The following is a 14,158-nucleotide window of genomic DNA, read 5'->3' as shown; positions in this document are numbered from 1 at the left end:
CCGTTAAGTCAGTCAGCAGACTGCACTCTTTTGACTCTTTTGTATGTATAGTAAAAACACTGAGAGCAATATGCTGTAAGAATCCTAAAGAAGCCTTGTTTTCTATTGTGTCAGTGTGTGTACACAGTTTGTCGGAGGGCTGAGGTGGCTACAAGGTCAGACCTGAGCCGAAATGTGAGTCCAGATCTTTTCTATGTGCTTGAGTGAGCTTGCCTGGCATGATGACAACCAACGTATGGATGAGACCCTGGTGCTCTTGCGACGTTTTGGGTCATATCTGGAAGGGTTTGTCTTTCATGTATGTAGAGAGCAAAAAGATAATCACCAACTGCTAGCCGTGCTTTCACTCTTTTAAAAAGCTGTGCTTATTCTCCTCCTCCTTTATTTGTCATTACCTTGCTCTCTTTTTTCGCATTCTGAAAAGTTTGAAAGGGCAGCTACCTGTCACACTGAATAAAATGTGCAGTCACTGTCCAGAGCTTGTTTTCGTTTCTTCTGTTTTTCATCTTTTGTATGAATTCCCCTACATAGTTGTATAAGCCAGAGACAGAATCTGTATCCCATACAGCCCAACAAAATTCATATTATGACCGGTAAGTAGGGTGCACTTTAAAAGAATGGACCAGTTCCAGTCACATTAAGATATGAGAATAGAATAATAGAGGAGTAGTAAACATTTGCCATGCCCCTGCCATTTTCACATGGCCTGCTATTTTCACCATGTGACTATCCACTGCATGATGCCTCTTTCTCAGTGAACATCGCAGCAGACTGGCTGAATTTGAGTCAGCTGCAGCCAGTTGTAGCTCTCCAGTCCCTCCCTCTCTCCTTTCTATTTATATTCAGCTTAATTTCACTCCAGGACTATTTTCTCCCTCTGACGTCTCCCAACTTGTCACTTGTTGCCCCTCTTCTTCTACTTCATTTCCGTCTTCCTTCCTCATACACTTCCCATGGCTGGGCTTACGGAGGCCTTCCAGTGTGGGTATGCTAAATTACTTCATTATCACAATTTGTGCATTCATTTCCAATCTCCTCCATGCTTTGTGGAGAGCATTAGTGTCTGAGCCGGCTGGTTTGGCAGTGCGAGGCCCTTCTGTTAGGGAGTTCATGGAGGAGTTGAGCCCCAGACAACTGGCTGTTAAGCAGCTAAAGCAAAAGTTCCTGGAGGCCCTGCAGGCCAACGATGCCCAGGAAGTCCTGCGGATTCTGCACACCAGCAAACTAGACATTGACACGGTGCTCGAGGTGGAGGACCCGAGTATGGTCCTGGCCTCATACAAACAAGGTAAGTAGGGTGACATAACTGGCCCACATTAGTGATAAAGTTGTTGCTAGTGTATGTTTGTCATACTGTACTCAGAGTTAAGGCTCAGAAGGATAGACATGACACCCCCAGTTAGATTAGTCTCCACAGTAAAAGACATGCTCATGAAAGATTACAGATTTTCAAAAAGCATTAGTTAAGAAAATGCAGTAGATTGTCAACACTTTCTGAATGTTATAGTTAGGGGACGAGTTCTGCAGTGTAGCCACTAGGTGGTGCTAAACCCACATGGATCATATATGACAACAAGCAAGTCTTTAAATTCAAAAGAAAGAATGAGATATAATTCCATTGTACATCAGAAATAATATCAGCATTTTTGACCTTTACTATTACTATTAAACTCTTTTGGTTGTCTTTCAGGTTATTGGCTACCAGGCTACAAACTGGAGAAATCCTGGGCGATGGGTGTTCATGTGTGTGTGATGTACAATGCTATAGAAACAGCACTGGTGCTCCTTCAGGAAGGTGCGGCCATCAACCGGATGCCCAATGGGAAGACCCCACTACATGTGGCCTGCGAGGTCTCCAATGGCGACTGTGTGGCCATGCTTTTGACTCATGGGGCAAAGATCAACAGCCTGTCGCTGAGCGGGCACACACCACTGCACTACTGTATCACCAAGGAGTCAGTGAACTGTGCCAAGCAGCTCATCTTAAAAGGTCAGGAGGGAAGGATGCAGAGGTGGATGGATGTATGGATGAAAGTGCAAATATAGAATATGTAAGAACCACTAAAATAACTAAACAATCATTACTTTTTCCCATGGAGGAGCAAAAGTCAACATGCCCGGCCAGAACAATGAGGAGGACTCACCGTTACACACAGCAGCCAGATTCGGCGTTCCAGAGCTGGTGGCTCTATATTTGGCCCACGGAGCATCTGTGGATGCAGTGAACTCCCTTCAGGAGACACCTCTGATGACTGCTGCCTTCTGGGCTTTTGACACTAAAGAGCAAGTCTACAACGAAGATCACCATGTTGTCTGTCGTCTCCTGCTGGATCACCACTCAGGTGACAGCCTCTGGATCAGTGACTGTGCACAACTTTTTCCACTCACATTGTCATTGTTGTGCATCATGAAAGCTTTGCACTGTGTTTCCCAAAAACATTTCCTTTCTCTTCCAGATCCCAACCTCCAAGAAGAGGACCATAAAACAGCTCTTCACAAAGCAGCCTGGAACTGTGATCATGTCCTAATGCAGATGCTGCTGGAGGCCGGAGCAGATACGAGAGCCATGGACATCAATGGCTGTGCCCCCATTCAGTATCTCCTCAAAGTGACTGATGTGAGGCCTATGGCCATACCTGAGCTCTGCTATCAGCTGCTGCTCAACCATAACGCAGCGCGGGTCTACCCACCACAGTTCCACAAGGTGGGAACCAATGCTTCCAATGCTGTTATTGAACTGCAGTATTTATGACAAATGAAATGTTGATAGCAGAAGGTCCTTGAAAGATTCTGGTGCTGAATAATGTCTTGTGTGTTATTTTGTGCAGGTGCTGCAGTCTTGCCACGACTATCCCAGAGTAATAGAAATCATGGTCAACTCTTATGAACGTATAAAGCCCACAAAGAAGTGGAGGGATGCCATTCCTGATGACTGCTACAAGGTAGTGCAGGGATGTATTGTACACGGATACTATCTATATACTTGTATTAGTGCAGGGGAGTTGAAAATATAATCACCAGAATTATGCATTCTAATGTGTCTTATAATTGAAAATAGTATAAAATTTCCCAAATTTCTTTTTGCCTCCTCAGCGACATAAAGACTTCTACGATTCAGTGTTTGCTGTTTGCACCAACACTCCTCGCAGCCTCCTTCACCTGACCAGATGTGCCATCAGAGCCAGTCTGGGTGGCTTCTGCCACAGCGGTGTAACACAGCTGCCTCTGCCGTCTCCCATGAAGAAATATTTATTACTGGAGCCTGAGGGGATACTGTACTGATGGAGAGACTTTTTTTTGTAGACTTCAATCACCATATGGGATGCTCTAATATGGAGCTTGTCACCTGATGATTTAAACAGAAACATTCATTCCCTGGGGCTTTTGGCTGGAACAGGAGAAATCCATGTTTAGTGTGACAGTGCAGAAGACACAACATGCAAGCTGTCTCCGCAAGTCAGGCATCAGACAACTTACAATTAATCTGTTTTTTTTAAGGTGGTTTAAGGTTGGATATAACAGAGGACAACTTATCACAAACCACAAATCAACTGATCGTTCAACCTTAAATATATAGGAATTTGAGCGACAGGTGAGAAAATGGCAATTCATTGCTGATAATTGCTGTGCTTATTCTGATAATAATTTATGGTGATTGTACAGTGAGGATATTTGCCTGCTTGGTAACATCACCATCAAATTCACAACATGTGTTTTTATAATTTATATCTATCATAATATCACTTTCTCCTGAGACCTTATATGCCTCTTTTAAAGTGGCAGTGACTTTCAGTAAACATCTTTGTCTTCTTTTGCACTCATTTTCCAACGGAGCAGTGTTGACCAACTTGTCTGTCTACTTCAGTGCTGCCTCATATTTCAGAGGATCCAAATCTACCTGGCAACCAGCCTTAATGGTCACTCTCGTGCTCTCATGATACTCCAGACAGAACAAACACTTGACAGAGCACTCCACAACAAGTGCTTGTTTTTCCAGCGGACTGCACATGTAGGCACAAACATGGACCAATATAATTTTCTGAATACCTTTGCCAGAAATATGTAACAAACTATAAAAAAAAACATATACAAGAACATTCTTCGGGAAATATTTGAATCTTTTGTCCTTCAATTCCCCCCACAAAATGTGAAATGTGAATATTTTGTTCAGCTGTTTTCTTCATCCCCAATCATACAGTGCACTGATGGCAAAAATAAAGGGAACGTCATTGTGTGTTTTATTTAAAATATTTCCAAGCTTCCACATTCTTTGAACAATCCCAGTATATTGGGGGGAGTCAGTATCTTATCATACGAAGGAATTAAATGCCTCTTGGATCAATGTCTTACAATACAACAATAAAACAACAGCACAGTTGTTTGTAACTGTACTGTTGGACTGCTGGCGTACAGCTGCCAAGGGTCCACAGGTTTTAGGCTGGTGGCCTTACAATGAACCCTCTGTAAAGCCCAACAGGTGCAACAGGGTGCAGTACCACCCGCAAGCTCAAGGCAGCAAAACCCTACAACACAACACAGACGAGCGTAAGCTATAGTTCCAATATTTACTTTCACTTTACATTAGCACAAGCGTAAATAAAGACAGCAGATTTGTTGTGTTGTTTATTGCGTCTTAAAACTGCCCCCCCCCCCCCCCCCCCCCCCCCACACACATTTTAATGAAAGCCTAGAACCAAATGAAAATGAAGTCTCTATTGTAGCTGTGTTGGTCTGTATGTGTAGCAGACATATGCTGTAGAGGGAACATTGTCTGGATGACTAAAGGGTCAGACCTCACACCCAGATATCTTAAAATAAACCAGCAAGAGCCAGGGACGGAGACATATTATAATAATGGGGAGGGGGAAAAACAGTTCACTCTTTAATCGACTTTGACATTGGCATTAACCTCTGTGGTGACTCTGACATTGCAGCGATTTCATTTTTACTTTTCATTTTGTTGCCTTTGAGAATTACCTTAAATAGTGCTGTTTTTGTACTGCTGCCATAACAATAATACCTCAGTGAAGTGGAAAACACACTGGCGAGACACAAACAGAGAGAGTAACAAAACCAGAATAGAGTGCAACGTGTGGGCAGACTAATGAAGGGGCAAAACAGAGCAGGACAGCCTGTTCTCAGCGCCTAATGGCAGCTGGCCATGAAAAGCCAACGGACTGTGTCTGCAACGTTGACAGAGAAACAGAGCAAAGTTTCCTAAAAACAAGCTGTGAGGGGAAAACAGGGAGTCAGGAGGACACTGCATGCGGAGCTGTTTATGTAACACACTAGATATACTACATACTTCTGTTAACTGAAATCTTTCATGTTGCATAAATCAACTTGTGAAAAAAATTCCAGCCAACACATGAACGAGTAACTATAAATGCTGCAACGCAACAAATAGCAAAGAATAGAGTTCACCAGTCAACCCTGACAACAACAATGAACAAACAAACTTCAAAAGGCTGAAGAAATGACATGTCGAGATTTTTATTTTCTACATTCACCGGTCCTTTTAGTGGTGAACCACAACTTCAGTACATGAACACTTGGCCTTTGAGAGTGATGTTGCACCATATAAAAAGTGACCAAAACATGTCTACTAGTTCACAAATCATGAAATATTATTAACTAAAATGAGAGAATTACATAACAATATTCAAATTCTAAAACAATAAGCAATTACTAAAAGCTTAAAACTAGGCTGAATAGAGAGGTGTATGAAAGTATGACTGGTGTGTCACGGGGAAATGGAATATTTGAAATTGGTTTTACAGATATGTCCATAAAGCTTGCATATGGCATCATCTGTGTTATTCCTGTCTCTGCTAAACTGAACTCGGTGTGTGTATCAACCTATGAAATACGGATAACATGCTTTACTAATCTGAGCATGAGAACTAGGCTTACAGCATGTCATATGAGAGAAAGCTGAAGTTATCTGCAGTGCAACATTTAGCATTTCACACAAGCCAAACACAAATCCTCTGAAGTGCAGCAAGTCACTTAAATATACAACACACACGTCATTATAAAACACTTAGGGTGATGTTACCAAATTACCTTCAATATGCATGAGAGCACCTGTGTAACTCTAGACACTTACTCCTGGGAACACTGAAAATGTTGGAAAAATGTGTTTCAGTTCCTGCTGTGATTAACTTAACACATCCGTTTCAGCACAGGAAAATTATTGTGGAGGTCAAGGTTAACTTGGCAGTTGTTGCAATTAAAATGCAAATATTCAGATTTGGGCTGCACGAATCAACTTTAAATATACAGCGATACTTTGTTTTAACAATTCCACTTCTCATTTTCAGAATTCACAATAATTCAACTTTGAAAATGATCTTAGCTTACATGGGTTCACGGATAAGGCACAAGGTAGGTAGTTTACTTACAATCAGTCCTCTAACAAAAGGATCACAATTAGTTTAAATTACAATTTAACGAGCTAACAGATTTTACATTGAAGTGATCAAAGCAAAAATCTTTTCAGGCCTTATTAATTCACAGCACACATAACTGATACAACTTATTATTGTTTCTGAAATGTTCCACTTGTATCAGAGCTGAACATGAAATGCAGAAGTCGTTTGTGTGAAGCTGTTCTGCAAGTTATAAAGGACTGAAATGCAAACAGGAGGAACAGACTTTGCTCCCTTTGTCTTTAGAAGTTGAACATGTTCCCATTCTGATTAACATGAGTGACTGGGCTTTGTCAAGGCACTGATACACATTTAACCTCATGCAAAAACACAATTTTACCCAGTAATTCAATTAACCAAAGAACGTTAGCCGCTGAAATGGTGAAATGATACAGTTTGAAAGAAAAAAAAAAAAATTACATAAACACAAACAGCTAGCACACTTGTTTCACAGTGTCTCCACGTTATTAAAGCTAAATAACTGAAAAATGGGTGTAATGAGCGAGGCAACACGAGATTAATACTTGACTTGTTCCATTACCATTAGCAGCCTGTAATCATCGTATAATGGAATTAAATGTGGTGAGCTTTTGTTGGGTTAAATTGCCTGGAGGCTGGCAGTAATAGTACAGCCCAGTTATTTCACTGCATTTATCTGATTCTTGATACCAACAATGAGCAATTTTCTCCTCCTAGGTTTCTCTCTTGGGTGAGAAAGGAATCCAGATTCCACGTACACAAGTCCAGGTCCAGCAACATGCTGAGAGGAAATGGTGCCTTCTTTCACTTACAGTACAAGTTTATCCACTTCTTGCAGCATGGACCCTATTCCTCTTAATTGTACTATTCATTTACTCAGACTACTCTATAGTGTCCTCAACTTCGTCCCTTAGTCTATCATCATTGAGTCCTCTCATACTTGCCCAATTTCTTTGGCTCCTTGCTGGGCATGCACCAGTCGTCAGCCTCTGTGGTGGTCTGGTAATGCCGTAGGGCTGACTTGTTGAAAACAGGAAGTCTCTCCACTGATTCTGAGGACAAGGCCTGGTGATACAGGACAGAATGGAACTTATTAGTCTGGACCCATGAATGAGAGTCACGTCCCGGTTGTTTCTCATTGGGCTACAAAGTTCCATCTGTGCCTGATTAAAACTTTTCTAACATGGAACACGTGTTGAGTTGTAACTTGCATCAAGACTCACATTAGTTGTGCATCTGTATTACATAATTACTCTACATCTGCCACCACTCAGTCAATCAAGTATGTGTCGTTGACTGTACATGTCCATGTGAACTTTGCATCAACTTGGCTTTCAGTTATGTTTGACATTGTGTGTGGAGATTGTTCTGTTCTCACCTTCAAGTATATGACAGCTGAGGTACCGTAGCCCTCCATAGAGTACAGCTGCAGATCTCCCTGGAAATACTTGGCATACAGGCGGGAGATGGGCAGGCCATAACCAAAACCAGCCTGACAGAAAAAAAAAACAGGTTTACAATATCTCTACAGATTAGGTTGTCTGAGCCAGTTGTTAAAATATCACAACATAAAGAACATAAAGTGGATACTGTAGAGGGCTTGCTTTGTAATAAGATCTTAAATTTATCTTGTGGTTACAGTTTAATCCAGTGAAATGTTGCTGACTGATTTCCTCTTTGAAATAAGATAATCTGCAATCATGCTCAGTCGTGTGGGCCTCTGTTTAGAGCAAGGAGAAATACATCCCAGCGCAAAACAGCACAGCGAGATTTTTACTGAGCTGCATCTCTGTTTAAAAGCTTGTAGCATATTGTGTTCTGACTGAGACAATCATCGACAATGATGACTGAAAAATGTGCAAGAGTGACCAAGTGCAACAGGTTTTGTCTCACCAGAGGTGCATTGCGAGAGTTGTCGACATGGACAGGACTGGGAGCGGTGGAGTACATGTAGCTGAAGAGACGTTCAATCTTCCTCAGAGGGACTCCTCCTCCTCTGTCAGACATCTGAAAATAAGGAGGACAAGAATTCTCTTACTGTTCTGTCTGCAGCCTCACATCCGGTGAACTTGTCACCCCAGAATCTAAGCAATTTGATGCTTTGTGTATCAAGTCATCACAGTTGGTTTTATTTACAGTATATACTAAGGTAATAAGGTCCACATGGACCTGCATACAGTATAACTGATGGCACAAGATGTATTTGTGTACTGAATGGCACTATATGTACGACTTTGTTAATACAGACTTAGAACAATGGTGTGCACAATATTGTCCTTAATGGTGTGTCTTAACTATCAGTGTCCTCATCTACCTTGATGGTCAGGTCCTCAGTTCCCAGAGAAACTCGCACTTTGATCAGGGGCAATGTTGGACTCGTCTCATGGGTCTCTACTGTAGCTCTCATGGCGTTCTGACAGAGAACATGGATTACAAAATAAGTGAGCAGACACATTGTGAAAAGTAGCATAGGTCTGCTTTTCAGGTTTGTTGGTTACTGTACCTTGAAGAGCTCGAACAGCATGTGGTAGAGATGGGATGGCACATAGACAATGTGGAGGGACTGGCCAGGGTTTTTGGCTGTGAATCATTTCATATTATTGATCATAAGAAAAAAAAAAAGATTACATTTATATATTAATATGTTAAAACAAACCTTTTATACAACCAGGTGTGTTACAATGTTGGCTACATTGAGAAAAGAACAAGACATGACAACATCATTCATCATTTGATTATCTAGACCTTATCTGCCAAGAACATGCTGGCCAGGTATGAACACTTTATATCTAAAGCACTGGTATGTCTCCTGACTGATATACAGCATATCGCAACTGAAATAAGTAATGAATCTTGTAAAGAACATATTTTAACATTAACTGCCACATTTAAAAAATGAGTTTTCTACTTACGTAAGTATAACATTTAAGTACATAGATTAGTTTCTCATGTAGTGTACAATTGCAGCTGCAGTAAAAGCCTAAGAAAATCTCAAGCCTATTTCTGTCTTGGTTGTGACTTTCTCTGTAAGTATTAACTGTATGGGTCACACTGAGGAATGTCTAATGCTGATACTGGCTCATGGCAGGCCCAAATGACAGGAAACAGACACGGAGGGTCTCTGTTAAACCAACAAAGGTTCCGTTGAAATTCATCTTTAGAGTAGAAAATATCCATGTGAAACAAGAAACATCCTAAAATGTGCACACACAGATATCTGCAAATAGAAACATTATTGTTGTTTTATAAGACTTACAATTGACCTCTGTGATCTCCATATCAGGGGAGGTCAAGTAATACTGCTCACACAGCATCTTTGAAGTCTCATAGGCATCTACAAAGTGAAACAAAACAATCTGTGGTTACATTTCAGTGTGAGAAACGAATGACAACTCATGCTGAATGGGAATTTGAGTGAATCAGTTTACACAACACTCACAGGTGGATCTAAAATAGCTACATCCATAATGATAACATCATCTCCCACTGTATATTTACTCTATAGATATTAGCTGACTGTAAAAGTTCAAAGAGTCATGAATCCGTACAGACAGAGGGTGCTGGAAAGCAGATAATACATCCAGTGTGGGTGTGTGTATGTATGTGTGTGTGTATGTGTGTTAAAGGTAAAGAAGATCATTCATTACCTTTTACTACCTCCACAACGTCACAACTGGGGTCAATGCTGCCAATATGTTTGGGATGGGCTGGGTTCACACTGCCGTTGAAGATTAATGCTAGAGGGCAGAACAACAAACACTGCGTGTGATTCAAAAAACAAAGCTGTATCGACATGACAGTCACTTTTCAGATGTATTACTCAATCAGTACAACAGAGGTGCTGCAGAGTAGGTGTTGACTGTGTGGTACTTTTGTTAAAGCAGTAAAATCTTTAACATGACTGAGATCACTTCTTGGTGCTTAATCAGATTTTTAAAAACGTGCTGTGACAGAGCCCCCTCTTCTCGCTGTCAAGAATTTCCAGCATACTGAGTGTAAATCAATGACGTGAGCTGTGAGTGTTAGCAACTGTGTTGATTAACTCACAGTCAATCACATAGTGCTATACTGACTGTGCTGGTTCATGAGCATGCGTGTGGAGATGCGGCTCATGTAGAAGCGGTCCAAGAAGTACTGAACGTTCTGGTTGGTGACGGGGTCCACGCCGAAGGCCTCCTTGTACTCCACCACACCCTGAGCCATGGTGGGCACCACATTGTTGTGCCGGTTCCGGACGTTTACCAAAGTCTGTGTGAAGCTGAGAGCAAAGGCGGTGATGATGAATGTGTTGGTATGTGAGGGTAGGTACAACAGAATATGTGCACATCAGCATAAACATGCCTGCTAAACATAGCATAGCATAACATGTTGTACATACATATATAACAGGGCCATAAGATCATTCTCCAATAAACATATCAACACATCTGCTGATATATGTAACAATAACAAAGTTTGCAGTGTCAGGTTGAAAATAGGAAGTTAACAGGTAATTACAGGATTGCTGGATTAGTATTGACAGTTTCTGAATAATCAACAAAGTGGATTGCTAACAGCAACAAAACAACAATAAATACGTTCTTACAGTGTATATAAGCAATGCATACTGGAAAGAGTAAATTACTTACTTTGACAGGACATCCTTATCATCTGGATTTTTCTCTAAAAAATCTACAAGCTCCAACAAACTTTGTGAATACCTGGAGGACATAAAGAAATACAGAAAACTCTCATCTCCGTTTTTTTTTTTTTTATTTACAAAATGAGCTTCAATATGATTAAAAAAACATCTATGGTGATTTCATTTACATCAAACTTCAAAACTACTCTGAGTGGTCAGCATTGAACATTATTTATTTAGACAACTAGAGCAACTGAATAATTAAACATAGAGCATGTTCACATGATTAACAACACTGTCCCTCCTTTAGTTAACTGTAGCTTGTTCAATCACAGACTTTTTATCTAGGCCAGTGGACGAAGAAGACTCAAGTGCTGAGCTCACTGAGTCACATTCTCTCTTGTACTGTCTCGCTGTGGAAAAACTGGGTGAAAGGTGAACGGCAGGGCTGCTATGCTTTCTACGTGCCAGGTTTGTCCCTCAACTGACCTTCAGCTCTTGATTTTGTATTAAGTGCCGCCATGCAAACAGATGTACATCTTATAACAGACTACTTTGCAACATCTGTTTTTGCAAGCTTGCCATGAAGCACCGAGATGTCACCTCTCTCCCCTCGTAAACAACATTAACAAAATGATTGATCAACTCTTTTGCAGGAAATGCAAAGAGCTCTGCAGCAGGGGGGAGAGAAAGTCACGGTGCAGGAGGGAGGCTACGTGGCCAAATATAGACACTACTGTGGCGCTTATGAAAACAGTGGGAGTGGGGTAATGACCTCTGTTGTCATATCTTCACGTGACTTGTACACCAAACATAATCAACATGCTAGGGCATGCAGTCTGCAATGTAATACTGTGTTTTAACATGACTGTACTGGGAAGTGGCAACTGCGGTGGAAAAACAAACTCCAAGTAGTGAAAGTACACAGAAACAGGACCTCTGTTTTGGCTTTAGAGAAAAGCCTGCACCTATTCTTCGCTGTTTACAGTAGAAGCTGGAGGTAAAAAAAAAAAAGGGGGAGTAAAGTTGAATCCAATATCCAACATTCACTGGTGTAAACTCTATCCCATTCTACAAACACACTCCTGTGCTTAGGTGCACCATCAATGTTTATAGCTTTTCACTCTTTAGATAATGCACTTAGTGAACCTTGAATTGGGTGTGTACATGCAGGGTCACATATGCTGGTTCAGCTCTACCTGTGTGTGTTATAAAGACCTATTACATAAACATAATACAGACATCAAACAGGGACAGGGAGGCTCGTTGGTACATCGGCTAGGGCTGAACAATTTATCAAAAATATTATTGAAATCACAATAAGCAAATAGCACGAGCTGCAATTTCTCGATAAATGTAACAACATACCATTATAAATGAAGCATTGTGGTGGTACAGAGATGCCCAAGTCTACAAATCAGATCCTCCAGACATAAGGGAATGTTCCCTTACATAATTTTTATATTTTTTTCAGTGAAAATTAAATGAAAAAATTACCATTTACACTAAAATTGTAAATCATTATAATCACAATATCGTCACATTAATGTCCTACGTCATGTTCATTTCAATATGATTTTTTTGAATATTGTTAAGTCCTAGCATAGGCCTTATCTAATTCAAAGAAAGATCATAAAAGACGTTCACAGATCCGTGGCATTTAGCTATCTTATGAGTCCACAGAGGACAGGTGGGTGAGGGAGGAAGGGATTTCATGCATCTTTAAACAGAACAGAGTGACCTCATACAACCTCAGACAACCTCAACGGCAATGCTTTCATCCAATCAAATAAGCATGTGACAAGCGCTAAGTTCTCCAAAACTAACACTAGCACAAACTAACACTGCTGCAGAAAGGTGAAGGAAGAGATGTTGGAAAACTAAGATTTCATTAATCCCAGAGATTAGTAACAATGATTGTGGTACAACAGATTATATAGAAAGAGAGGTTTGTTCAGTCTGAAGATCCTACCAGCTGGTGAGGAGCTTAAGGGATGGAGTGCTGAGGAGTTTGTCAGGGAGGAAATCAATTTCCTTCATGATGTTGGCCAGTCTGACAGGAAGCTCCTGACGCAGGAACACAAATGATGTCTTCTCACATGCATTGGCCGAGCCTGCGGTCACATGAGGGACAGAGTCAGGAAAAAAAGAAATGACTGAGTAAGCATCCAACTTCGACCCCATCCTGTAAATCCTCTGAAACAGCAACCTGTCCCAAGCATTGACATTTGAAGGAAATCTGTCAGGGATTATTTGTCTTTCTTTACATGAATCTATTACGCATATGATATGGAAAACCATTAAGAAAATATCAGCATTTCTTATGTTTTTTTGCTGATCTTGTTTGTCATTGCAGGATTCAGTCATCCAAACCAAAGGGGTCATTTTAGATTTTAGGCATAGTAAGAGACACAATCAAACATCTGAGAATCAGATCAGCATATGTCTGCATGTGTATTTTTCTGGTGTTAGCAGCAGTAGTCTGTCAATGACCAGAATAGTGCGAAGTCAGCTGTCACCACACACAAAGAGAATGGGAATGTGAATTGTGCAACAGCAATGTGAGTGTGGGAAAAACACAACATGCACTGTCCAACAAAAATCAATGCTACTCGTAACGCTTACCGAAGTCAATGAATTGCTTCATAGACAAGGGAGAAGGGGAAAACTTGGAAAACCTCTCCACTTGTTTCGGTATCCCAGCTACGGAGCCGTTTTTCAGCAAAAATTGAGCGAACTTCATTTTTCCTGCCCTTCATAGACCCCAAACTGTCAGTGTGTTAGGGAGAAACTGTGCTTTCTTTCTCCAGCACGCTCCAGTTTGACGACTTTTGGCTAGCAAGGCTAAAGCTCGGCGTCGTACAAGAATCCCTCCGTTAAATCAACATCTTTAACGAGGCTGGCTATAACTTCCCCATCACTGTTTTTCTCAGGCAGCTCCCTCGCATCTTGATGAGTGTCCTCCTTCGAAGGCAGTTTACTACACGGAACGTTGTGTGTTGTCTCGGACGAGGCGGAGAGAAGAGATTGACATCAATATCAACCAATGAGCGACAAGATGACGTCGAATCCCTTTCTCAAATGTTGGATCCATACAGGGTTGTGAAATCGCAGAATCTTTTATTAC

The 14,158-nt window shown here is 41.1% G+C and overlaps 3 protein-coding genes across 4 annotated transcripts in view; 2 read left to right on the top strand and 1 right to left on the bottom strand.

Moving 5' to 3' along the window:
• Nucleotides 1-476, top strand: part of ppp1r9a (protein phosphatase 1, regulatory subunit 9A) — a 51,890-nt gene extending 51,414 nt beyond the window's left edge. The window contains exon 22 of the transcript XR_015437420.1: nt 115-476. The gene's annotated coding sequence lies outside the window, so the exon portion shown is untranslated. The remainder of the gene's footprint in view (nt 1-114) is intronic.
• A 139-nt stretch (nt 477-615) lies between these two features.
• asb4 (ankyrin repeat and SOCS box containing 4) lies at nt 616-4,250 on the top strand. 2 transcript variants are annotated; one of them, XM_023408823.2, is made up of 6 exons: nt 616-1,288; nt 1,691-1,990; nt 2,100-2,342; nt 2,457-2,704; nt 2,829-2,942; nt 3,094-4,250. In XM_023408823.2, the coding sequence occupies exons 1-6, from the start codon at nt 988-990 to the stop codon at nt 3,280-3,282; spliced, it is 1,395 nt and encodes a 464-aa protein (XP_023264591.1). In that variant the 5' UTR covers nt 616-987; the 3' UTR covers nt 3,283-4,250. The 2 variants fall into 2 exon arrangements, with proteins under 2 accessions (XP_023264591.1, XP_023264590.1); XM_023408822.2 differs by having other exon boundaries at nt 2,100-2,704.
• A 1,227-nt stretch (nt 4,251-5,477) lies between these two features.
• Nucleotides 5,478-14,025, bottom strand: pdk4 (pyruvate dehydrogenase kinase, isozyme 4). The gene is made up of 11 exons (XM_023408827.2): nt 13,657-14,025; nt 13,004-13,145; nt 11,039-11,110; nt 10,484-10,668; nt 10,058-10,147; nt 9,667-9,744; nt 8,914-8,990; nt 8,725-8,823; nt 8,304-8,417; nt 7,789-7,902; nt 5,478-7,475 (listed from the first exon to the last, which is right to left on the bottom strand). Exons 1-11 carry the CDS (start codon nt 13,772-13,774, stop codon nt 7,332-7,334), a joined length of 1,233 nt encoding a protein of 410 aa, XP_023264595.1. The 5' UTR covers nt 13,775-14,025; the 3' UTR covers nt 5,478-7,331.
• Nucleotides 14,026-14,158: the final 133 nt, after the last annotated feature.

This window comes from Seriola lalandi, unplaced genomic scaffold (assembly GCF_002814215.2).
Source record: "Seriola lalandi dorsalis isolate HSWRI2012SDOR001 ecotype SW California unplaced genomic scaffold, Sedor1 jcf7180002054374, whole genome shotgun sequence".
Taxonomy (NCBI): Eukaryota; Metazoa; Chordata; class Actinopteri; order Carangiformes; family Carangidae; genus Seriola; species Seriola lalandi.
This window is presented reverse-complemented; position numbering and strand designations above follow the sequence as displayed.